This window comes from Callorhinus ursinus, unplaced genomic scaffold, assembly GCF_003265705.2.
Source record: "Callorhinus ursinus isolate GAN/ISIS: 27379988/994484 unplaced genomic scaffold, GSC_fseal_2.0 scaffold2, whole genome shotgun sequence".
Taxonomy (NCBI): Eukaryota; Metazoa; Chordata; class Mammalia; order Carnivora; family Otariidae; genus Callorhinus; species Callorhinus ursinus.
This window is the reverse complement of record NW_027397064.1, coordinates 45,193,701-45,221,210: the sequence shown is the minus strand read 5'-3', so window position 1 is coordinate 45,221,210 and position 27,510 is coordinate 45,193,701. Positions and strand designations below refer to the sequence as shown.

At 35.4% G+C, this 27,510-nt stretch overlaps 1 protein-coding gene, 1 long non-coding RNA gene and 1 pseudogene across 2 annotated transcripts in view; 1 reads left to right on the top strand and 2 right to left on the bottom strand.

The window, feature by feature from the left end:
- The window catches only part of ZSWIM2 (zinc finger SWIM-type containing 2), a 34,095-nt gene extending 16,365 nt beyond the window's left edge, over nt 1–17,730 (bottom strand). The window contains exons 1-5 of the mRNA XM_025848890.2: nt 17,135–17,730; nt 15,860–15,936; nt 13,866–13,906; nt 7,893–8,103; nt 600–851 (exon numbers count right to left, since the gene is read on the bottom strand). Coding sequence (XP_025704675.1) covers nt 600–851; nt 7,893–8,103; nt 13,866–13,906; nt 15,860–15,936; nt 17,135–17,299 — 746 coding nt within the window. The 5' untranslated portion in view covers nt 17,300–17,730. The remainder of the gene's footprint in view (nt 1–599; nt 852–7,892; nt 8,104–13,865; nt 13,907–15,859; nt 15,937–17,134) is intronic.
- A 3,291-nt stretch (nt 17,731–21,021) lies between these two features.
- Nucleotides 21,022–21,902, bottom strand: LOC112806578 (uncharacterized). Its single transcript, XR_003203891.1, has 3 exons — nt 21,834–21,902; nt 21,264–21,338; nt 21,022–21,093 (listed from the first exon to the last, which is right to left on the bottom strand). It is a non-coding gene; the product is annotated as an uncharacterized lncRNA (long non-coding RNA).
- Nucleotides 21,903–22,043: 141 nt separating this feature from the next.
- The window catches only part of LOC112835817 (large ribosomal subunit protein eL28-like), a 147,701-nt pseudogene continuing 142,234 nt past the window's right edge, over nt 22,044–27,510 (top strand).

Sequence of the window (27,510 nt, the reverse complement as noted above, 5' to 3'; positions counted from 1 at the left end):
GCACAGCAATTAATTGATGTTTTAGTGTGGCAATTCTGGGAAAGTTGGGGATTATTTACAAAAGTAACAAAAATTGTTTTCTCTAACATTTATTGTTGAGGTATAGGATTAAAGAAAAAAAATATGTACTCATTGCAATTTCGAGTTTGGGAAACTTGATTACATATTCAGTCAATCTAGTCAATATCCCTCTAGCTCAATCCTAGGAGTGTTTGGCAATGATTTCACTGATGGTCCAAAGAAAGTTATAGAAGTTGAGAGGTCTAGAAGTTGAGGGTTCTGAGTTTGGAAACTCATTTAGGCCTGTGTCCTGAGCTTCCAGGACAGGATGCTCCTTCAGACTCTCAATCTAGACTGAGTACAAAGCCAATATCCTTGTGTAAGTGAAGAAAATAAAACAATCAGAATTTTTGAGGTACTGGGCTGACATAAATCACCAGTCTGGAAATCCTAAATAAGCAACCATCACCTAAGGCAAACACACTATATATAGAAGGAAGAAGGCAGTCTAACTGACCAGTACCCCAATGCTCCAGATTTCCTAAAGTTAAAAAAAAAAAGTTAGAATACATGTTTATACTTTTACTGATGACACTTACTTATAACATTTCCCCTCAATTGGAAATTGTTTACAGTTATTACAGGGAATTCCAAGGTGTTTGTCCAGTCGCTCTTTTTCAGCTGCAGTCACAAGTTTGTTAGAGTTTTTGAATTCTTCTAAAATAAGTTTTAATGGTGCAAACTCTTTCCTACACAGAGGACATTTCAACATGGAAGTGTTTGAAATCATATCTTGATAATTAGCTAGGATCTTCATGCATTTTATATGAATGCTATTGCCACAACCAAACCTGTTAGAAATAAAATATGAGTTTACCACTTGTATATATCAAAGTTACATATATTTATATAAATAAAACTTCCCGTGCTACCATCTTTATTTCCCATAAAAATAGATTCTGAACTGACTTTCCAGATATAGCTTGATTATACACATAAACAGTATCTTATCTACCTGTCTAATCTATCATCTTTAATTTAATACATTAGAATTCTTAACAAATTCTCCCTCATTCCAATGAAATGGTGGTTTAAACAATTTTGCATCATTAGAATATTTTTCTTTTTTTTAAGATTTTATTTTTAAGTAATCTCTACCCAGTGTGGGACTTGAAACCACAACCCTGAGATCAAGAGTCACATGCTCCATTGACTGAGCCAGCCAGGTGCCCCAATATTTTTCATTTTAAAAGTGAGAATAAATATAATCTTAATAAAAGGAAAATTATAATAATAATTATTGTTTTTTAAATAAAAAGCATCATTGAGAGCAGGGGTATCACCTCATTTTTCTAGAAATCACACAATATGTGGTTGTACCTGACAAATATCTACTGAGAGAAATAATATTTTGGGAGATAGTAAATAATTTAAAAATATGCAATAGAAGCAGCCATATGAAAAACTACATGGATGAAAATTCTGGCCAATAATCAGGAGTAAGAAAATGAAAAATTCAATAACAAATGGTTGCCCAAATATTCAAGTCCAACTTTACAGGGCCTCAAAGAATAGTATGAATATGACACTCTTAACAAATGTTTGTATATAGGTAAACATTTCAATTATTTAGGTTTAAAGATAGAATTTTGAGACACTGAAAATAATTTTTATAATATTAAAGTACTACTTTTACTCTCAGAAAATTCTTTGTAACTGGTCTAAGCCATGGCATTTATTCATGTGTATAAAAGAGAAATGTGAAAATTATCCTACTTTAATAACTCAAAGTGGAGGGGGGAAATAAAATGGAGTTAAGTTTTAATTTTCACCCTTTAGAATGTAACCTAGAAATATTTAGAGTAAGAATAGGACCTCTTACAGCAGATATGTTAGGAAAAAAAGATCAATTAAATATAAATTAAGCAATAGGTAAAGCTTTTTGTTGTTTCTCTATCAACATGTCTCCTAACAATCAATTACAAACATATTAAATTACAATTTTTTCATAAGCTTTAAATATCCAAAGAAAAAAACATGTAGAAGGCTGGGAAGATGGCAAAACAGGAGAATCCTGAACTCACCTTGTCCTGACACAATACTGACATACACACTGACATAATAGCCACATCAGTGCAATTAACTCAGAAACAACCAGAAGACTGACTGGAAGAACAGACTTTTCACAGTTAATCACAGAGCGAGTGCAACATCGAAAAGGGTGAGAGGAGTAGAGATATGGTCAGGAACTAAACCCACAGGGAGACTAACCGCAAATGGGAGGGACACCACAAGCATGGAGAAGTGGAAGGATCAGACCCCACACCAGGCACCCAAGGCCCAGGGAACTTGCATTGGGAAGACGAGTCTCCATAACATTTGGCTTTGAAAACCAGTAGGGCTTAACATCACCAGTTTTTACAGTCAGTGGGGGTTAGCTCCAGGAGACCCAGAGGGTGAAAGGAAACTGAGTCCCCTCCCCACCCTTAAAGAGCCAGCATAACATATAACTGAGATGAGATACAGCAAAAAAGCAGTAGTTTGAAAAACACCTGGGGTATCATGAAGGAGATTTATTTACTAATTTCAGAACATGCCCCAGAGGGGCAAGGATCATTAGGAAACTTCTCCAAGAACTAAAGAGCTAATGGGCACCATTTCTATCCTACCCCATCCCATAGGCTAGATAGCTGGATGCTATTATTTGGGCAATATTAATAGTCACACTGGATGCTTGCCCTCATCCTGTCACTCTCCACCTATTTTGCTATCACAGTGCTTCCTGCCTCCACATTTTGCTGTGGGAAGCATGCCAACCAACTTGTCCCACTTAGCAGGTGTCCCTAGAAAGTAGCTGCTGGCCTAACACACTCTGCAAGCAGTCCTGGCAGGGACCAGCACCACTCCAAAGTGACTCCTACCCTGAGGAGAGGGGAAAATAACTACACACATCAGTGCACCCACAGTCCCTACAGCCAAACCTTATAGCTGGCAGCTCAGAGATTGCCCTGCCAATCAGTGCAACTGCAGCATTGGCACACAGACTGGGGGCAGGCATGAGGTCTGACTTCTGGCCCCATCCACCCATGAAAGCCTCTCAGGGGACAAGGCAGGGAGAGTAGGCTACAGATCAGTGTGATGACAAGACAAGCCCCAACAGGGATGGGCGGTAGGCATGTGGTCTGGCTTCTGGCTCCATCTACCAATGAAAGCCTTTCAGGTGACAGTACAAGACAGTGCCCTGCAGTTCAGTGTGACTGCAGCTCCAACAGACAGGATGAGGGCAAGCATCCAGTGTGACTATTAATACTGCCCAACTAAAAGCCTAGTGCTTTTAGATGGGTTCAAATGTAAGTGATCAACTTATATGTACTTTTAATAGACTTTTATATGCATAAGATATTATATATGAACCTAGTGGCAACCATACATTAAAAAAAACTATAAATGATATAGAAAAAAATAAAGAGAAAGGAATCTAAGCATAACATAAAAGGAAGGCATCAAACCACAACAGAAGAGAGCAAGAGAAGAAAGGAATAGAGAAGAACTACAAAAACAACCATAAAACAAGTAACAAAATGCCAATAAGTACATACATATCAATAATTACTTTAAATGCAAATGAAATAAATGTTCCAATCAAAAGATGGTGAATAAATGGATTAAAAAAAAGACTCATCTATATGACACCTTCAAGAGACTCACTTCCAGACTTAAAAACATATGCAGACTGAAAATGAAGAGACGGAAAACCACTTACCATGCAAATGAAAGTGAAAAAAAGCCAGGGTATGAATACTTACATTGGACAAAATAGACTTTAAAATAAAGACTGTAGCAAGAGAAAAAGAAGGACATTACATAATGATAAAGGGAACGATCCAACAAGAGGATTTAACAACTGTAAATATTTATGCATTCAACATGGGAGCACTAAATACATAAAGGAACTATTAACAGACTTAAAGTAAGAAATTGACAGTGATACAGTAATAGTAAGGGACATTAACACCTCACTTACATCAATGGATAAATCAGCCAGATGGAAAAATCAACAAGGAAATAGTGACTTTCAGTGACACAATGGGCCAGATGGACCTAACAGATACTCAGAACATTCCATCCAAAAACAATAGAATATACAGTTTTTTCAAGTGCACATGGAACAATCTCTAGAATAGGTTGCATATTAGGTCACAAACAAGTCTGAATAAATTAAAAAAGATTGAGATTATATCATACATGTTTTCTGACCATAACAGTATGAAATTAGAAATCAAACAGAAGAAAAAATCTGGAAAGAACAAAAATAAATGGAGGCTAAATAACATGCTACTAAACAATGAGTGGGTTAATCAAAATATAAAAGAGGAAATAAAAAATGCATGGAGACAAACGAAAATGAAAACACAATGGTCCAAAATCTTTGAGATGCAGCAAAAGCTTATCAAAGAGGGAAATTTATAACAATACAGACATACCTCAAGAAGCAAGAAAGATCTCTAACAAACAACCTAACCTTATATCTAAAGGAGCTAGAAAAAGAACAAATTCCAAAGCCAGTAGGAGGAAGGAAATAAGAAAGTTTAAAGCAGAAATAAATGAAATAGAGACCAAAAAACCCCCCACAAAAAACAAAAACAACAACAACAAAAAACCTCCTCAAACAATAGATCAATGAAACAAGGAGCTGGTTCTTTGAAAAGATCAATAAAATTGATAAACTTTTCATCAAACTCATCAAGAAAAAGTGAGAGAGGACTCAAATAAATAACATCAGAAATAAAGGGGAAAAAGAACACAACCAATGCCACAGAAATATAAGAGAATATTATGAAAAATTGTATGCCAAAAGATTGGGCAATGTAGAAGAAATGGATAAATTCCTAGAAACATAACACCTTCCAAAACTGAATCTAATTCCAATAAGAAATAGAAAATTTAGACCAATTACTAGCAAGGAAATTGAATCAGTAATAAAAAAACTCCCAGTAAACATTTAAAGAAGAGTTAATACCTATTGTTCTCAAACTTTTCCAAAAAATAGAAGAGGAAAGAAAGATTCCAAATTAATTCTACAAGGCCAGCATTACCCTGACACCAAAACCAGATAAAGATACTATAAAAAAAGAGAAGTACAGGCTAATCTCTCTGATAAACATAGATGCAAAAATCCCCATCAAAATATTAGCAAACCAAATCAAACAATACAGTAAAAAATGATTCATCAGGATCAAGTGGGGTTAATTCCAGGGATACAAGTATGGTTCAATATTCATAAATCAATTAACATCATATATCATATTAACAAGAGTTAGGACAAAAAAAATCATCTCAATAGATGCAGAAAAAGATTTGACAAAGTACAACATCCATTCATGATAAACCTCTCAACAAAATAGGTTTAGAGGGAACATTTTTCAACATAATAAAGTCATATATGAAAAACCCACACTAAAATCATACTCAATAGTGAGAAACTAAGAGCATTCCCTCTAAGAGCAAGAACAAGACAAGGATATCCACTCTCACCATTTTTATTCAGCATGGTACTGAGCGTCCTAGCCATAGCAATCAGGCTAAAAATTAAATGACATCTAAATTGGTAAGGAAGAAGTAAAACATTCAGTATTTGCAGATGACATAATACTATATATAGAGAACCTTACAGACTGCACCAAAAAATACTAGAACTAATAAATTCAGTAAGGTCACAGGATACAAAATCAATATATAGAAATCTGTTGCATTTCTCTATACTAATAATGAAGTAGCAGAAAGAGAAATTAAGAAAACAATCCCATTTATAATTGCATCAAAAAGAACAAAATACTTAGGAATAAATTTAACCAAGGAGGTGAAAGACCTGTACTCTGAAAACTATAAAACTTTGATGAAAGATATTGAAGATGACACAACAAATGGAAAGAGTCCACATTCTAAGATTGAAAGAATTAATACTATTAAAATGTCCATACTACACAAAGCAATCTACAGAATCAATGTAATTTCTATCAGAATACAAACATTTTTCACAGAACTGGAACAAATAATCCTAAAATTTGTATGGAACCACAAAAGACCCCAAATTGCCAAAGCAAACTTGAGTGAGTAAAACAAAGCTGGAGGTATTACAATTCCAAATTTGAAGATATAAACAAAGCTGTAGTAATCAAAACAGTATAATACTGGCACATAAAATAGACACACAGATCAACAGAACGGAATAGAGAACCCCAAAATAAACCCACACATATATGGTTAATTAACCTACAACAAAGGAAGCAAGAATATATAATGAAGAAAAGACAGTTTTTTCAACAAATGGTGCTGGGAAAACTAGACAGCTATAGGCAAAAGAATGAAACTGGACCCCTTTCTACACCATATGCAAAAATCAACTCAAAATGGATTAAAGACCTAGATGTGAAATCTGAAACCATAAAAATCCCCAAAGAAAACATAGACAGTAATTTCTTTGACATCAGCCATAGAATCATTTTTTTAGATATGTCTCCTCAGGCAAGGGAAGCAAAAGCAAAATTAAACTATTGGGACTACATAAAAATTAAATCCTTTTTGCACAGCAAAGGAAACCATCGAAAAACCAAAAGACAACCTATTCAATGGGGGAAGTATTTGCAAGTGGTATATCTGATAAGGGTTAATATCCAAAATATATAAAAAAACTTGTACAACTCAACACCAAAAACCCCCAAATAATCTGATTAAAAATGGGTAGAGGATCTGAATAGACATTTTTCCAAAGCAGTAATAGAGATAGTTGACAGACACAGGAAAAGATGCTCAAGATCACAACTCATCAGGGAAATGCATATCAAAGCCACAATGAGATAGCACCTGATACCTGTCAGAATGGCTGAAACAAAAAACACAAGAAATAACAAGTATTGGTGAGGACATGGAGAAAAAGGAACCTTCATTCACCACTGGAAATGCAAATTTGTGTAGCCACTGTGGAAAGCGGTATGGAGGTTCTTCAAAAAATTAAAAATAGAATTACCATGATTTAGTAATTTCACTAAAGGTAATTTACTGAAGGAAAACAAAAACATGAATTCAAAAAGATAATGTACCTCTATGCTTATTGCAGCATATTTCCAATAGCCAAATTATGAAAGCAACCCAAGTGTCTATTGATAGATGAGTGGATAAAGAAGGTATGGTACACACACACACACACACACACACACACACACACACACAATGGAATATTACTCAACCATAGAAAAGAATGAGACCTTGCCATTTGCAATAACATAGATTAACCTAGAAGGTATATTCTTAAGTGAAATCAATCAGTCAGAGAAAGACAAATACCATATGATTTCATTCATATATGGAATTTAAGAAACAAAACAAATGAACAAAGAAAAAAGACAAGCAAAATACCAGACTCTTTTTTCTTTTTTTTAAAGAATTTTATTTAATTAATTAATTTTTTTTATTATTTATTTATTTATTTATTTATATTTGAGGAAGAGAGAGAGGAGAACAAGTGGGTAGGAGGGGCAGAAGGAGAGGGAGAAACAGATTCTCTGCTGAGCAGGGGACCCCCGAGCCCAACATGGGACTCCATCCCAGGACCCTGGGATCATGACCTGAGCCGAAGGCAGACGCTCAACTGACTGAGCCACCCAGGTGCCCAAAATACCAGACTCAAATACAGAGAAGAAACTCGATGTTGTCAGAGGGGAGGTGGGTAGTGGGATGGGTGAAATAGGTGAAGGGGATTAAGAGTGCACTTACCGTGATGAGCACTGAGTAATGTATAGAACTGTTGAATCATTATATTGTACACCTGAAACTAATATAATGCTATATTTTAATTATACTTCAATAAAAAAGAGAAAGAAAAAACATGTCACCTGCAAAACGTGACAGGAAGCTTTTTCTCTAAAAGTACTTCTTGACAAATCGAGCAGATATCATCTGAACCAATTTCCTTCTGTTTAATGTACCCATCTTCTTCTATATGGACAGTTTCATTATTTGTTCCTTGTTGGGGAGTTTGAACTCGATGTATCCCTCGAAGCAAGTCACTGATTTCTCCTTCCACAAGACCTAACTGCAAAGCAGCTAGTGAAAAATCCCAAAGTATTAAAATTCAGTGGCTAAATTGGAGATACAGAAATGTAATAACTTATGCTGAAAGTTATCAGATAAAATACCAGAAAGACAGTTTTGATTGAATTACTACACCTACATTTACCACTTTTTGTACTTTTTCAGAACCAAAAGGTCAGGAAAGAGTCATTTATAAAAAGAATGGAAGTTACCTTTTTTTCTTGTAACTGAAAAGAGTCACTGCAAATATTGCATTTTATAAAGATTTTGGATTAATTATATGATAGTGCTCATCCTTGGATTGGTGTTATAATCATGTCTTACATATTGATCTGTTCAACTTGTCCACAAACAAATATTTTATCAACATAGAATCAGAAGAAATAGGCAAAACATAAAGGGGAAACAGGGATATTTGAGTAGTTAGTAAAATTAATATTTGTTAAATGAATAATGAATGATTGGACAAGAGGAGAGCAAGACTCATTTAATTGTGCCTATTCTCCTGTCTTGGTTTTATGTTTGTATAAGAGTGTCTTGGTAGCCACATCTTTCACAGATTTGGTTAGTATTCCTCAGGACAATCTATTACAAATTATGTTGTTTATAACCTTGGGATGTGCATTCTTTGAATTATGAATTTTCTACATCCTGCTGTCTTTATAAGAAATTATTTTCTAATACATATAGTTTTGATCAGGACATCCTAGATTCTTTTTTCCCTGGCCCATCCCAAGCTCTTTTCCTTTTCTCTCTCCTTAACATGCCATAATTTAAATGTCATCAGTTATTGGTACCCCTGAATTCTATTCATTTTATACATCCTTTAATACATTTAGTACATCCTTTAATAAATTTTAAAAATATTTGCAAGATAATGAAAAGCTTCATTTTTCTGGAAAGTCTCCCAAATAAACACTAAAAATACTGAAAACATCATAGATACATTTCAATACAGAAATCTCTGTCCCTTGTATGAGGTGGGGTGGCAGGTGGAATGTAAGAGGGTAACATACTTTAATTAACCATTACTTTGGAGGATGAGGGGTATTTGTCACAGAGACAGAGCACATCTGCTCTCTAAAAAAATGGGGAGGAAAACGAAGAACAAAAATTGTGCTTTTGGGAATAAAGATTTTCTAGGGCAGCGGAATTACTGAAACATAAAAGTTCGTAAGAGGAACTGGCCATAAACTGTCCTATGTCGTAAAATATGAATTGCAAAATGCAAGGGAGAAACAAACTCTTCTGAGATAATTTGGAAAAATTAATGTATGAGACTATGAAAGAATATTCTTTTATGAAGAAGGCAAGACAGCTAACCTTATCAGAGGCAATGGAAGATGTTCAATTTCATTAACATCAAAGAAAAGTGAGTTGAAATACGATTGAGGCACAGACACACAATAAATACTGCTATTGAATAAGCAGTGATAAATAAATGAAATGTTGTTTCCCTTATGCTATTTCTTTTTGTATTTAGTTAAGTTATATTAAGGCATTTTAGATCTTCTAAAGGTATGTTAGATGTATGGGAGAATGGAAACTATTTTCTTATTTAAGTTTACTAGGAATCAATAGATTATAATGAACCTTGTATCTGGTATTGTTTCATGTTTTGTATGATAGCCTTTTTTTCTAAAACTATAGAAATATTTTTAACATTTCAAAGTATTCCTATGTATTTTTAAATTATTTTCTTTGGGGACTTAAGTATTTTGTTCATGTCTTTCATTATATGGTTAAGTAATAACATGACCTAATATGAATCCCAAAGCAAAACTAGCAGAAAATTGATACAGTGCTGAAATTGCAAATCAGCAAAAGTATTTTAAAGACCAATTTGGTAATACATATGGGTGGTAGACATAAAAATATTAATACTTTTACTCTAAAATCCAATTACTGAGATTTTAGGCTAAAGAAATAATTGAAAGAAGAGAAAGGTTCATGTACAAAGGATATAACAAGTAGTTTGAGATAAATTAAATGACTAACAATAGAAGAATGTTAACTAAATTATAATATACCATATCAAATGGAATAATGTTAGCCATCGATGACTTTGATTACAGAGATTACACAGCATTGAAAATGCTTATAAAGTAACAGTGTGTGATAAAAGCAGAAGACGGAATTCCCATGGGGTATTAGGCGTACATAAATATAAACTCAAAAAGGAAGTAAGAATGCATAAAAGTTTATTTTATCTTTGTAGTGGGAATTATAAAAAATTTCCTTAAATGTGGTTCTTACTTTATCTGTAAATATTTAACTAAAAAAGGAACAGACGGCATTAACCAGACAAAAAGAAAAAGAGAAAAGGGAGGAGAAGAGAAGAGCTCAAAAAGTCTAGTTTGTACTTTGCATTCTGTCTGCTGTTAATATTGGACCTTTTAGAATCTCCCTTATAAAAGAAGAGAGGAGAGTTGGATAAACTAAAAGTTTCTTTAATGTCAACTTTTATAAAATGAAGAGAGGGATAAGTTTCAACTCTTAGTTATTTGTCCCTCAGCTCTCTATTAAAAAGTAAACTATCAAAAAAAAATAGACATTGTATTTAGAAGGAACTATTAGGTGATAAATGCAGGTTTTGCCGTAAAACATTTGGTGGGTGATAAGAAGAAGGCTGTTCGGTGTTCAAAACTGATATCTTTATTATAAAATTCCTGCATAATCATCTTTGTAAGTCCTCAAAAATAAGTCTCATGTTTTTGATATGCAGCATTAGAGTATAAATATTTGTTTTCTGATGTGTTTTGCAAGAATCTAGGAATGATATTCAAAATACTCTTCCCTCATTACTAGTAACCATCTCCTCCATTACGTACATACTTTACATAATCTTAATGAATAACTGTTTATAGCTTTCTTTAAATTACTTTAATTTTCATTTAAATGATAAATTTTAAGATATGCAAATAGGATTTTCTCAATGTTGACTAAAACTTCTTTTATTTTTTTTTTTATTTTTTTTTTTTTAAGGATTTTATTTATTCATTTGAGACACAGAGATACAGAGAGAGAGAAGAGAAAGCATGAGTAGGGAGAGAGGCAGAGGGAGAGGGAGAAGCAGGCTCCTTGCTGAGCCAGGAGCCCGATGTGGGGCTCGATCCCAGGACCCTGGGATCATGACCTGAGCCGAAGGCAGACGCTTAACCATCTGAGCCACCCAGGCGCCCCATAAAACTTCTTTTAAATATAGGAGAGATGCAAGATCTTTTATTTTAGTAGGAAGTATACATTTTTCAAAATTAATGTATAGGATTAAACATTTAGAAATTTCCCTATTGTAGACTGATATTTATAAAAAGAACAAAACATGGTTTCTGTCTTCAAGAGGTACAAATTATAACACAATATTAAGTATTACGTTGGTCCATATGAAATTGCTATTTTTGTAAATGAAGAAGTCCACAAATGTTAGTATTCATATGTTTTGATTTATAAAAAATACCTAGCAGAGGCTCCTGGCTAATGCGCAGTACAATAAATACTTGTTGAGTTCAGTTGTGTAGAGCAGCACTGTCTAATAGAGTAGCCAGCCATTAGCCACATGTGGCTACTGATCACTTGAAATGTGGCTCATGTGACTGAAAACCTAAATTTTTAATTTTTTTCATTTAAATTTAAGTTGAAAACTGATAATCAATAGTTACCGAAAAATTCATGAGTATGTTTGTAACAATTCAGGTATTACATGAATCTTTTTTCCAACTGATTACTTTTTGAAATCTAAATGCAGAAGAAATATTTCCAATGAAAATATAGTATCTGAGATGAGATGCTCTGTAAGTAGAAAATACACACTAGACTTTGAGGACAGTATAAAAAAATTGCATTATTTTTATACTGATAACATATTGATGTGATAATATTTTGATGCATTGGATTAAATTAACATATTAAAATTAATTTTCCCTGTTTGTTTTTACTTTTTGTAATACAGCTACTAGAAAATTACATATGTGGCTTACATTATATTTCTATTGGACAGCACTAGTATAGAAGCTTGTGAAAATGATATGTAGTGGGGAGATCAAATAAGACTTGGAGAGGATGTGAACATTTAACTTCAGGTGGATAAAATGAAGAAATAGAGAAGACAACAATACATATACTATCGTAGAACCTAATCATTGTGTATGAAGGGATTGGGAGAGAAGATGAAGTAGAGAATTAAGTAACATTTCAGAAAGAACCTTTTGTCTACAATGTGAAGGAGGGAGCAACAAAGTGCAGGCACTGAAAAGAAGGAGGCTACAAAGAATACTATTACGGGCTTGTGAAGGCAGACAAAGGTGAGAATGAGGATGGAGAGAGGAGAACACTACTGAGAAGAAGGCAGGATGTAACGTAAACAGGATTTATAGAGTGACTAGAGATATGAGGGAAGAAATTGGAAGAAGACAAATCAGGGTTTCTAGTTTTGGAGACTAAAGAAGAAGGAAAGCCAATATATGAGGTAAGGAATACAAAATGGGAGCACGAATGGGGAGAAATTTGTTATTTTTCTAAAATGCCGTGGGTCCTCCAAAACTGAGCTGCCCTGAAGGCAGCGGGAATACTGCTCTGTTGATAAGATGTTGAAATCACTGGTATAGAGGTAACAGCAGACATAGAAAATGCAAGACACTTCTAAGAGAATGTGTAAAGTGGGAGAAGAGTACAAAAGAAAAATGCCTGTGAAACAGTAATATTAATTTATTACCTAGTACAACTTTTAAATGTTTATTATAATTGTACTTATATGATAGCTGGGGGGACTTGAACTTGGCTGAGTAAAACATACTCTTAGAACTAAAAAAAAATGGAAAACTGATTATTACTTTCTTTATGAACATTATAAACATTTACTAATAAGTTTTAAAATGCCATTGCAATTCTTAGATGGGTCTATTGCAGGCCAAATAACCACATGACTACAGGAACAATTCCATAATGACAATATCTTTTTTATAAGATCTACAAACCTAAATGACATATAACAAAATTATTTTTCTTTCTGTTTTAATTTTGAGTACTCCAGAGCTTAAAGTTACACAACTATATGCTTGACTGCAAACACAATTTAAGTACTGAGATAAAAACTATTTTATTCTTTTTTTTTAAAGATTTTTATTTATTTGAAAGAGGGAGAGAATGAGAGAGAGCACATGAGAGGGGGAAGGGTCAGAGGGAGAAGCAGACTCCCCGCCGAGCAGGGAGCCCGATGTGGGACTCGATCCCAGGACTCCAGGATCATGACCTGAGCCGAAGGCAGTTGCTTAACGACTGAGCCACCCAGGTGCCCAAAAACTATTTTATTCTTAAAAAAATATATTTATAGATTTTAAAATATATTTATATATATATTTTCATACGAATTTCAGTCAGTAGACGTTTTTGAATGAAATTATGTGCTATGTCAACTGCCTATTGATGGGATCTAAACAATTGCATTTCTTATTTTTCCTGTAATTAAAATAATTTTAAATATAGAAATCACTGTGAATCTTTGCTTAGAGCACATGAGGAAAATTTTGCCTTCAGAATAACTGGCCATTGTCTCATCCCTTTTTACATTAAATGCCATTGAGTTTGAAATGACATATAAAGTTACTTTTTTTTTTATTAAGGAAGAAAAATGTTCCAACTGTCTTAAATGAACAAACTGAGCTATAGCTAGTTGTCAGATTATCTAGGAAAATAATTTTTTAAATTTGGAATATGTCCAAACAAAAAATTACTAAAATCGTTAACTTTAAAATAATAAAAGAAAAAATACAACTTACATTCATGATTCCTTGGAAGCTTGAATTTTTTCAACAAGACCCTAATATTCACAGGCAGAAAACCAAAATAAAACATTTATTTTTGACATAACCTAAAAAGATATATTTTGTTTTAATTTTAAGATAGGAAGATCATTATAGAATTTATATTGCTGACAGTGTTATAAATAAACAACACTCTTACCAGTTTTCTGTTACAATAGTAGTTAATTGTTAACTATACTGAAATTATAATAAAAAACTCATACAAAAAATAGTAGTTAAATATATGTTTTTAAAGTAAACACATGTGAAAAAAGTGTGATAAATGAAAATAAAAGACATTTATAATAAAGAGATTTGCTAGAGAGAGTCCATGAATTTCTTCAGGATATACATTTGTTCACAGACACAGGTTAGTGAGGGAACTGAGGTATTCATAGTACTTCCTTTAAACTTCCCTAGAAGTTTCCTACTCCTGAAAATGGAGTAATTTTCTGGAGAGTACTAAATGACTTTTCCTCCATATACCACATTAATGTATGACAATAAAAATACTTCAAATATAACCAATTAAACTGGAATATGGCTTTTTTAAAAAGTGAGAAATATATACAAAATTCTTACATAAATATATTAAATATACTTTAGTATATTAAATACTTGAATCATATTTCCATTTAGTTTGGTATATATATATTTTAAAATGAGTTATATTATATAAAAATGAGAAGAGAAGGCCCTTGCCCTGAGGAAGCTAGCACTAAAAAAATGAAAAAACCTATTTTAATAAATGTAATTTATTATTTTTAATAATAAAACCAAACGGCAAGTTTTGAAAGGACCATATTTTATATCTTCTATGCTAACTACAGCAAATTTATTAGCAATGCTGAATAAAAACCGATCAAAACAAAAAACAAAAACTTAGTAAATAAAGCTTTGGAAATGACAGATATACATTGTTTTTGTTTTTTTAACCTATAAAGAACAGCATTCAAAATGTAAGATACAAACTCTTCTCTCAATTTTTTGTTTGATTTGTTTTACTCTCAAATATCAATCAAACTTTCTATAATAGCATAATTCATGATTTGTTTCTATAAATATAGATGAGTAAAACAAAATGAGTTGAAAGAAGGAAAAAAATAGAAAGAATTCCAGACAATTTCCAAACACTAAATGGAAAGAGTTTTTTTAATTTCAATTTCTGGGATTCCCCTACAAATAGGTTCTGACATTAGGGGTAAAATTTCAGATTTGTCAGAAGTAATCTTCAGTGGAGTCCTACTACTATCTTGAAAAATTCACAGTAAAATGCTTATTGAAAACAAAAATAACACATAGAAGGGAGAGGTGTGGGGGGATGGGTTAGCCTGGTGATGAGTATTAAAGAGAGCACGTATTGAATGGAGCACTGGGTGTTATATGCAAACAATGAATCATGGAACACTACATCAAAAACTAATGATGTAATATATGATGATTAACATAACATAATAAAATTAAAAAGAATATATATCATAATAAAAAATTATAATGATCTATTTTGTTATTAAATAATTTGTTGTACTGCATTTACAAAGAAAACAATGCATCCCTTAGAAAGCATAAAAATAAAAATGTATTTGGAGATTTATTTTTAACTGACAGCAAATAGAAATCCTGTAGTGAGAACATAATTATCATCAGTGATGTGAATCAGGGAGGTTTTTCTTTTTCTTTAGAGTGAGATTTCACATTTGTATATAATGAGACCCTAGGAAGTCATTTTTTTCTTATTAAAAACATTAACATTCAAAACTTGTAGAGGTGGTAGTATGTTTCTCAAGTTAAACCTTACTTAATTTTCAGAATGAAATAAAATATCCCAAAATATACAGAAAAACTACTACCATTTTACTTTTATATTCTCCCAACACCAAATTTCTTTAATCTTGTAGTACTCAAATCATGAAAAAGGCAATATACCAAGATGCTCCTTTGTGGCAGATCTTTATTACAGAGTTACTTACCAGCATATATGCTTACAAAGTTCTCCTCCTTTCAGAAATGTGGAGCAGTTACAAACATGAGGATTTCCTAAAAAAACCTTTAAAAGAAAAATGCATACTTAAAAAATCCCCCAGCTAATTTTTAGAGTTAGAATAAAATTAATTTAATAGATAATAGGATTAAGAGAGATTTCAAGAAGTAACTTAGTTTAGGTGACTCCAAAGGTTGAAGATAGTCTATTGAGACATCTTAACTCTTGACACCAGTCTCCTCATATTCTTTGCGTTGGTCAACAATTTGCATTATGAGTTAAGACTCTTTTTAGATGACCTACACTCAGGCAGCTGAAAAGAAATCTAATTTTAAAAGCTAAAAAGAAATTCTATACATTTCTTACCAAAAATTCATTCTGCCTTGCAGTGGAGCTAAAGATTTTTTGTAAACTAGCTTACCTTGGATTTTCGTTTGTTTTGTACACTTAAATTGGCATATAATTTTACTTGAGAAGACTAATTTTATTCACCAAATCTATATTGGATAAAACAATTTATTAACTACAGTAAGTGTTATAAGGGAAAAAGTAAAAAAAAAAAAAAAGAAGAAGAAGAATGTCTTAAATAAGCACAGGCTAGTAGTTTGTATTCAGTACTTAAAATGCAGGACACTAAATTAAAATTTTCCAAATCAACACCTGGGAGGGGGGATGGATGGTGGCTGACTTTTGAGTGGCTAGAGTGGGATATCAAATATAAAGTATCTGTTGTCTTTCAGCAAAATTAGAAAGAATTTTTATTAAGACCTTTCCAAGGCATCATCATCTAAACAGTACTTTAAAAGGATCTTCTTGGAGTTTTAGAGTAACTGAAGAGTAAAGAAAAACCGATTTTATTTATTTGGTAAATATTTACGGTATGTAAGTAGGTCATAGGATTTTCATTTCGTTTGAGTTACAGGGCTACTGACTGCTAACACCGGATCTAAGGATGCACGCAATGTAAACCCTAGGTTTAAATAAAACGTCTCACATTTTCAAGCCTAAAGATCAAACAAGGGCCATTATATTACAAGAGTTGGATGCAATTTGGAGTCCTGACTTTCAAAAATGAAACTTTTCTAACAAATACTATTTCCCTCTGCAATCTGCCCATCTTTAGCGTCTGGAACTCGTGCGGGTGGGGTGGGTGTGGCAGCGAGAATCCGCAGGGATGGCGAGGGTGGCTAGATACCAGGCAGGCCCAGGAGGACCAGGCGGGTGGGCCAGGCAAGAGCAGAGGGGAGCCCGGGGCGGTAATTACTCGGAAATCCCTGTTTTCCGGCTCCTCCTCCCTCAGCAGGAAGCCAGTGGGGCCCATCTCTCGTAGGAGGTAGATGCTGCTGCTCATCGCCTGGTCTTGTTGCCAGCTGAGGTGGTCGCTCAAGTGTCTTCGCCTTTCAGAGGCCTTATAGCCTCGGCGAAGCATCCTGCCTGGGTGCGGGCGAAGGCAGCCCCTCTGCGAGACTCTCCGCGGTGCCCGCCGGTCTCCATGACAACCGCGTGCCGGCGGGTTGCCTTGGTGATGGTGGTTGAGCTCCCTGGTGTCCCAGCGTGCCTTGCGCCAAGCTAGAGCTAGCGATGAAAGTGCGAAGGGAGAAGGGTGTGGATTCCACAGCTCTCAGCCGCCTCCACTCCTTACTGAAGCGACGTTCCTGGCTGAGAAGAGATAATTTAAAAGCTGGCCGCCAAAGGCATAGCTGTCAAATCTCTCGCGTTCCTTTTGCTGGTTCCTCGCAGGCAGGGCTGGTGAATGAATTCATGTATTAGGACAGTTGCACAACCTGGTTACTGTTTGGGCTCTGCATGCTAAAATTATCCTGTGATGATTCATCATCTTTATCAGAAAGTCCAGAGTGATTGTTTTTGTTCAACAATATTCCACCAACATTTCCCAAGTGCTCACTATGTGCATAATCTGAGCGAGTCGCTGGGGGAAGATCAAAAATGCGGAAGACAGGAATCTAATCCCCAGGAAGTGAGATCCTTAAATCGGGATGTGTGTGTGTGGAGGGGTGTGGTTTTAAAGCAAGAGGAGCATCACTAAATTGCCTATTTGGGGCAAAGGGCAGAATCCATTGACTCTGTCCTCTAAATTTACAACCTCTGTTCTAAGGAATAAGATTTTAGAGGTATGCAACATTGATTATAATTCAAATTGTCTTTGAGCTTTGTTACCACATGTTGGTGGGAGAGCTGTAATAAAGTTGAGTCAAGTAAAGAAGCATGTAACTAGAATGTTTCTAAGAAATTGAAATCAGGAAATGGATACTTGGTGGCCCAGTAACATAAGCAAAGATGGAGGATACTTGTCCCATTTTATCATTGGTGGAAGCCTCAACTAGATTATGTCAAGAGCAGAAAGGAGAAAATGGCAAAGGCCATGCTATGAGAGAAAATGATGGAAATGGCAGCTTGCACATGTGAGACAGGCAGATAAACATCATTCAATCCTAGGTGTAAGTTTTTTTTTTTTTTTAAGATTTTATTTATTTATTTGACAGAGAGAGACACAGCGAGAGAGGGAACACAAGCAGGGGGAGTGGGAGAGGGAGAAGCAGGCTTCCCGCGGAGCGGGGAGCCCGATGCGGGGCTCGATCCCAGGACGCCAGGATCATGACCTGAGCCGAAGGCAGATGCTTAACGACTGAGCCACCCAGGTGCCCCTAGGTGTAAGGTTTTTAACTTACTAAATTTTATTACTACCTTCCTATTCTGACAAATAACAACTAACATACATACAACAATAATCCCAACTTTGCTGTCAATTTAATGGTACTAGATGTTAAAGTAAAACATTATACATTAGGGAAAAACTTCATACTGAAACCAAAAGAAATTATAAATTGAATTCACTTAGTTTATTTGTTAATACTTGTAATTAAAAAAATTCAAAATAAATTACTGACAATCTACACTTTCTATATAACAAGATGAGTTGCGTTCAGAGTGAAGGCATTTTATTCAACTGTCATTCACTCTCTCTCTCTCCCTATATATGTATATGTATAATATACACAAAATATATATGTCTCCATATAATATATAACTCTATATTATGTGAATATGAAGTAATAGTTAAGAATTGTCTTGAAGAGAACTTTAAGAAATGAACAATAGCAAGTAATTATTAAAAATTATGTTTTACTGGGTGCCTGGGTGGCTCAGTCGTTAAGCGTCTGCCTTCGGCTCAGGTCATGATCCCAGGGTCCTGGGATCGAGTCCCACATCGGGCTCCCTGCTCGGCGGGAGGCCTGCTTCTCCCTCCCCCACTCCCCCTGCTTGTGTTCCTCCCTCTCTCGCTGTGTCTCTCTGTCAAATAAATAAATAAAATCTTTAAAAAAAAAAATTATGTTTTACTTATTATAATTAGATGATGCTTGCTCCATGTGTAAGTGATAAACATCATTTTCAGAAAGGTTACATGTTTAAGACACAATAGTCTTTATGTAAACTAAATGTAGGTTCATAAATTCCATTTTGGGGAGTGATAAAAGTAGGAATATTCATGCTTTCATGGAAGTTAAAAAGAGAAAGCACAGATTGTTAGAACTTCAGTCTAGGTGTAAGACATTTGTTTTTATATCTGTCAGTTAAGACTTAAAAATGTTTTTATAGGCAGGTGACTATCCCATATGTTTGCTTCATCTCTTAAGAGTGTATGACATGAGTAATATTTGCAAATATTAAATAAAAGAATTAAATTTCTCCCTTAAGTTTGTTGTGTTCCTTTCCAAGTTACATTTTGAAGCATATTGACCCAGAGATGAGGGAAGTGGTTAGTACTAGAAATGAGTCATTGATAAGCTTTGTGTTTCATGAATTAAGTTTTAGTCCCTTTAGCAATTCGATTTAGCCATAAAAGACAGGAATTAATAAATTTTTATCAATCAATCTTAACTATATAGGTTAAGATAGAAAAAGTTGGGCCTGTAGTATTAGACCTTGGGATTGTGGAAGACAATGCCCCTGGGGGGGTAGGAAGAAGACTAACAGAAGTCAGTGGAGGAAGTCCGCTGCTAATCTCAACATGGGTATATTCGTGTTGGGGTGAGAGTGGAAGTATGTGGAGGGATGGATTGAAACACTGAGATGGGTTTGGGAAGACTGAGAACACATCTAGGGTCGGTGTGTGGTACCAGGCTGTTTAGTCCTGGAATAGTGTCAGAAAGGTGCAGGTTGCTGGGAAACTTTAGCTTTTGGCCTAGTGCTCCCTAACACGGAGTGAGCAATACATGGAGGTGCCAGTTGAAGACAGATCGGTAAATCAACTGCTTGTGATGTCCTGGTTCTGAAGAATTAAAGACATACAATGAATATAGGAGTTTGTGTTTACATCTAAAAGTGGGCACAAAAGGCAGAATACTAGTGTCTAATGTGATGCAGAACTCAACAATTTCAAGACGATAGAGGCAAATAGAACCAAGGACTCCAGTGGGGAGCTTCAAGATGAGACCTCCTTTAAAAAAAAAAAATTAAAGTCAAATAGAGTGAGTCACAACTCAGTGATCACCAACAGGGAATAGTTCAGACTGACCACTGCAGAAGTGACCAGGAAGAATCCAGTGGACATTGTGCAGATTCAAGATCATCTTTTGTCATCAGACATATGGTTATATAAGCTTCCCTTTCCTCATATACTCATATACCTTTTTGGAGAGAAATAGGGGATGGGTGGAAATCTGAAATGCTAGGCATTTTATCTTTACTAGTGACTAAGGCAGACTTAACATTCCCCTCAACTTGACTAAACTTTAGATAGGTTTCTTCCTGACTATAGGTCCCTGACCTCCATTTTCTTAGAGCATTCATTCTAGAAAACTTTAAATTGTATTTTTTTCTCTGTCCCTTTGAGATGTAAATCATCTTTCTCCCAGTCTCTTGCTAGTTTTACAAACACAGTAGTGTATTTCTGAAGGACCTGGAAACCAGCTCTTTGAAGTGGAATCATCAAGAAAGACAGTGCCCCTATCTCCCAGTCTTTGTGGCAGTGTGGAACCTAACTTTGGTGAGCACCAATAAGCAGTCACTTTAACAAACCTCCTTCCTAATGTCCTCCAGGACTTTTCCACTAGCTTGCTGCAGGCTTCAAAATGCTCCTTTTGTTTCAATGTAGTTGAAGTCAATCTCTCTCTTCCCTACTGCAATCATCCTGAGTAAAGTCTTCCTTGATGGTTTAACCTTGTCCAGGGCAATTTTTCTTTGGCAATAGATAGCATTCATCTAAAAAAATATTATCAAATCAGACTAAACTTACAGTTTACTAAAGTTTTTTTCTTCTTCTTGTTATCAAGGGGAGTAGTAAGTAGCAAAGGTGATTGGACCATTTATAGAGAAAACATACTTCAGGTTTTTGTACATCCAAGCGTAATATAAATAAATTTGCAACCTACTGTGAGTGTGATCGGACTTTTAGTTTAAGATGTCAGACTGAGTAGATAATGACAGTTCTCTTCCATCTGAAGAGTCTATGAAAATAATAAAAAAAAAAAGTAAAAAGTTGCAACCTCTGATACTGAAAAGAACTAGAGAGGACAGAGGTAGGTAGACTTCTAAGAATGACCCCAATGACTTTAATTGTATAATTAATTTGTATAATTGTATGCAATTATACAATTCCCTTGTATAATTCCCTCCCTGTGATTATGTCATGTCACATGACAAAAGAGATTTTGCTGATACAATTAAGGTTGCTGTCAGTTGACTCTGAGTTAATTAAATGGGAGATAATCTGGGTCATCCTGATCTAAACATACAACTCCTTTAAAAGCACAGAGTTTTCTCTGGCTGGTGGCAGAAGGAGAGGTCTGAAACGAAGCATAGTTTTCTTGCTGGCATTGAAGATGGAGGAGGCCAGGAATGCTGGGGACCCCTGGAAGAAAAAAGTAGACTCTGGTGGAGAGCCAGAAAGGGAATGGGGGACTTAGACCTATAGCAGTAAGGAGCTGGATGTTGCCAGCGACCTGAATAAAGCTGAAATCAGTTCTTCCTTGGAGCTTTCAGATAAGAGTACATCCTGGCTGACACCAGGACTTCAGTCTTGTAATACTCTGACCAGAAAATGCAGCTGGGTCTGCCTCAATCTGACCTACTGAACTGTGACCTAATAATGGGTGTTGTTTTAAGTCACTGTTTGTGGTAATTTTTAAAATATCAATAGAAAATGAGTATATGGGGCCATTGGCAAATGGATATGGGGCCGTTGGCAAATTTCAACAAACTGCTAGAGGAACAAATATGAATGGAAAGTGCTGACTGACTGTCTCAGGGGGAATAAGTGAAGGTATGAACATGAAACAGTTTACTCCTCATTATCTGCCAGCATTGGGTTGGACAAGAGAGTCATCTGGCTTGTTCTAAGTATCGAGTAATTTATTATAGGATATAAGTTAGCTTGCAGAATGTTTACTGAGGCCACAGAAATCAAACTTTGATCAGATACTAAAGTGAGGCACTTAGGAAAATTGTTGATTCATACCCTGAGATTTTTTTTTGCGACGGAAATACCTCAAAGTCACTCAAGAAGCTAGGGACCAGACATTAGCACCTCTACTACTGTTGCAGAAAACTTCGTAACTATAATTGCTAGTTGGGCTGCATGGTCTCAAGAGCTTCACTTCTGCCTTTCAGGTCTTCACTTCTGCCTTTTATGTCTGTTAACACATAACAGTAATGTGTTATAATCTAGAGGCAAAAAGAAAAAAAAATCTGGGAAATATGGAAAGGTGGTTTTTAAAAAAAACTGGACAGGTAACAAAACGGCCAAGAGAGGGAAGTAAAAGTGGTTTGGCCAGCCAGAAGGAGCAATCAGGGAATCAGAAAGAGCTTTTTGGTTTTAAAAATGATTGTCCAAAAAAAAAAAAAAAATTCCCACCACTGAGGGAATTTACCTTCAAGTGGAAAAAGCTTATCAAGTGGTAAGTAGGATGAATGAACTATAATTATTACCATACTTAGTTATGTGGTTAATAAATTTCAGAACATTAAAGAATGAGAAAACCCATTTACAGAATAAAAAAAATAGGTACAAAGAGGCAAAAATTAGATAAGCATCAACTTTTTTGTTTGTGTTTATATTTAGCTAAGTAGGACTCAGAAGCTTATCTCCCATGCACGGTTAATAAGTACAGAACTAGAGGATGTATACTAGAAAAATCAGGGTCATTTTAATTTTATGTTTATTATTATTTTTTGTTTAATTTTATGTTTAAATGGTTCCTATTTATCAACACCTGTCCTTTTATGACATAGCTTCTCTGTTTTCTTTATTTAGTTGATTCATTCCTTGATTGGTTTGAATAATTTCTCGAATACTTTTTGCAGGAAGAGAATATGAGTTATATACTTGATGTAATCTTGAATAACCTAAACTGTCTTAAAACTGCTTTCACAGGTGAACGACAATTTGGCTGGCTATAAAATGCTTGGATAAAAATCGTTCTCGTTTAACCCTAAAAATATTGCTATATATTTTGCAGGTGATCCATGATATAGAGGGTATAACTCTGAGACCAGTCTAATTTTTTATTCTTTATGTATTTAAACAAATCTTTATAATTAAGACTTCAACCAGGATTTCATGAGTTTTCCATTTCCATCTGTCCATGAATTTTCCAGTTATCCTCTTCTTATTGATTTCTAGTTTCATGCCATTGTGTTCAGAGAAGGTACTTGTATGATTTCAATCTTCTTGAATTTTCTGAGACTTGTTTTGTGGCCAAACATATCCTAGAAACATGGCTTAATATCATAGAAAACAGGCCTAACGTCCTAGAAAATCTTTCATGTGTGCTTGAGAAGAATATGTATTATGCTGTTATTGGATAGAATGGTCTGTATATGTCAATTAGGTCCACTTGGTCTATGGTGTTGTTCAAATCCACTATTTCCTTATTGAGTCTCTGAATGAGCTATCCATTGTTGAGAGTGGGGTATTAAAGTCCCCAACTATTATTGTATTATTATTTATTTCTCCTTTTAGCTCTGTTAATTTTTGATTTATATATTCAGGTGTTCTGATGTTGGGTGCATAAATATTTACAATTGTTACACCTTTTTGATGTATTCACCCATTTATCATATGATGACTTTTTTTTTTACCACTTTTAGATTGAAGTCTATTTTATCTGATATAAACATAGCTACCCCTGCTTTTTTTTTTTTTAATTACCATTTGCCTGAAGTATCTTTTTCCATCCTTCACTCTCAGTCTATATGTCTTTAAGGCTAAAGTGAGTTTATTTTTATTTTTATTTTTAATTAGTAAACATGGGGCTTGATCTCATGACCCTGAGATCAAGACCTGAGCTGAGATCAAGAGTCAGATGCTTAACTGAATGAGCCACCCACCCCTAAAATGAGTTTCGTAAAGGCAGCATATTGTTTGATTTTCTTTTTATCCATTCAGCCATTCTATATCTTCTAATTGGAGAATTTAATTTGCTTTAAAAGTATTTATTGATAGGTAAGAACTTACTATTGCCATTTTGTTAATTGTTTTCTGGTTGTTTTGTAGATCCGTTTTTCCCTGTTTCTTATCCTGCTGTCTTTTTGTGTGTGTTTTGATTTCTTTTGTTATTAGTATGTTTGACTTCTTTATCGTGTTCTTTTATGTAATTACTACAGGATTTTTTTCTTGTGGTTGATAAGGCTTACAGAACATATCTTAAACTTATAACATCCTATTTTAAAACTGATAACTTCAATAGAATTTGTAAACTTTATACTTTTACTTCTCCTCCCCCTCACATTTTAGGTTATTGCTGTTACAATTTACATGTTTTTATTGTGTAACTAATAACAGATTATTGTAGTTATGGTTTGTTTTCTTTTTAAACTAGAGTTGTAAATGAATAATGCATCACTATTACCATATTGTAGAATCTAACTATGATTATATATTTACTATTAGATTATAGATTAATGCTACCTTTTTGAGCTTTTATGATGTTAATTAGAGTTCTTTTACTTACCACTCAAAGAACTGTCTTCAGCATTTCTTGTAAGGGAGAACCCTCTTTAGTATTTCTGATAAGGCAGTCTGGTGGTAATGACCTCCCTCAGTATATGTTTGTTTAGGCAAGTATTTATCTCTCAGTTTCTGAAGGACAGCTTTACTAGGTTTAGAATTCTTGGTTAACTGTTATTGTCTTCCAGTATTTTGAATATCTCATCCCCTTCTCTCCTGCCCTGAAAATTTCCTGTTGAGAAATCCACTAGTCTTATGAGGGTTTTTCTTGTATATAGCTTTTCTCTTTTCTCTTGCTGCTCTTAAAATTCTTTCTTTGACTTTTGACAATTTAATTATAACGTGTCTCAGGTTAGCCCTATCTGATTCAACCTATTTGAGGTTTTTTGGGCCTCGGGGATGTGGACGTCCATTTCTCTCTCTAGGTTCAAAAAGTTTTCAGCTATTATTGCTTTAAATATAGTTGCTGTCCCTTTCCCACTTCTTCTGGAATTCCAATAATGCACATATTGTTTCTTTTCATGGTGTCCCATAACTTCCACAGAATTTCTTCACTCTTTTTATTCCTTTTTTGCTTCTCTGACTATGTAATTTCCAATGTCCTGTCCTCCAGATAGTTCATTCTTTCTTCTTTCTACTTTTTAAACTCTCTATTGAATTTTTCAGTTCAATTCTTTTTTCAACTATAGGATTTGTTTGATTTTTTTTATGGTTTCTATTTCCTTGTATTTCTCTTTTTGTTCATGCATTGTTTTCCTAAATTCATTTAGTTGTCTGTCTATATTTTTTTGTACACTAAACTTCTTTAGGAGCATTATTCTGAATTTTTCATCTGACAGTTCATAGATCTCCATTTCTTTAGGGTCAGTTGTTGGAGTTTTATTAGTTTCCTTTGGTGGTGCCACATTTACCTGATTTATGTGTGATCCTTGATTCCTTATGTTAGTATCTGCCTTTGAGTAATCAGGCTCTTCTTCCAAACTTTACAGGTTTTGACAGAGATAGTTCTTCACCAGTCAGCTCAGTTTGGGTTTCTGGGTGTGTTTATTGATAACATCCTTGAGCAGGTGGGGCCTGCTCTTATGGTCTGTTTTTGGGTGAGGCAACCGTTTGAGTTCTGAGAAGATGGATGGGATAGGTGTGCCACTGATTCAAAACAGTTGGAAAGGACTGCTGGCTTGGTTCCCTTCATAAGTGAGGCTGAGGGATGGGCTCTGTGGTTGCCTGGATTCTCTGGTCAGGATCACTAGGTGATCAGGACTGGGTACTATATTCTAGCGGTAGACTGGGCTATGAATTATCTTCCCTGCCTGGCAGGGCAGCAGGACAGGGCCCAAGGCCTATTTAGATCATTGTCTGTGGGTTTGAATTAGGCCAGAGTATGCACTGAATTCCCTGGTTAGGTGACGCCGCTAGTTCTGTTCTGCAGACAGGGGAAACCAGGGCCTGTACATCCTGTTCAAGTGCCACTGTATCCAGTGCTGTTGGATGGACGTCGCAGCTTCCTGTGTGCTAGGTGCTCTGGTCAAACAGGCTGAAGGCTGTGTTCAGTATGAGTGGGGCTAGAAATTAGATTCCCTGCCCAGGTGCTGTGGGAGAAGAGCTGCTTCTCAGAGCCAATGACATGTTTTGTAAACTATTGGCTCTGCCTACATGCCTCTCAGCTCCAGGAGTTGTCTCCAGCCTTTCTAGTCAGATGGGGCCAGAAGACACTTTCCACAGCAGGTAGGGCTATGTCTCAGTTCCCTTGTTTGGAAGGAAGGGGGAGGGCTGCTCCAGGCTACTTAATTTCTCAAACAGGCTCTCCAGGTCGGGGGGCCAAGAACTACCCTCAGCCTAGGCCATGAGTTAATCCCCCCACCCCGCCTATGCATAGGATGGAAATGCTCCACACTCAGTACTGGCTTTACTTGTAGGGGTGATGAGCTCTGCTTGCCTGCCTGCCTCTTGGCTCAAGAATTGCTGGGCTGCACTGCTTCCAGGAATTGTTACCAGCCTTTCTGGGCAGGTGGGGCTGGAAGACACTCTCCACTGAGGGTGGGGCTGTGATTCTGCTTCTTGAGTGGGTGTGGGCAAAATGGGTTCTAGGGCTAGCAAAACTGCCTCTGACTCAGGCAGATCAGTGTGCCCCTAGCTTGGTTCTGCAGATGAGCAATACCTCTGGTTGGGATCAGTACTTGGGCAATGCGGATATGAACTCTGTCTGCCAAGATTACAGACTGGTTGTTGCAAGCCTCGCCTCCTTTCTCTGTCACAGTCATATTCCCATTGGTTGAACAGATTCCCCTGCAATCCCCATGGTGTGAAATCAGAGTAGAAGCTCCCACAGTGCAACCCACAATGCTGGGGGTTGCTGGGTTCTCTTTTCCCACCAGGAGAATGGAGGCTTAGTGGAGACCTCTCTGTGTGGTGCTATGCTGGCCTAAGGGAGGAGCAGTGTGATCAATGGGTAGCTGCTTTTCTAATCTCTCTAATGCAATCTGTCTTTGTCTCTGTGGTGCAGGGGCTGCTTCAGCTTCATCCCCATGTTCCAGGATTCTCTCAGTGGTGTCTTGTTCTTGAAGAGTTATGAGCTTTATTTCTTGTGAGAGGAAATGAAGTCAAGAACAACCTGTTTTGTCATCTTGGTCTGTGAGAGCTTTTCATATTTTCCCTCTTCATCCTAATGCATT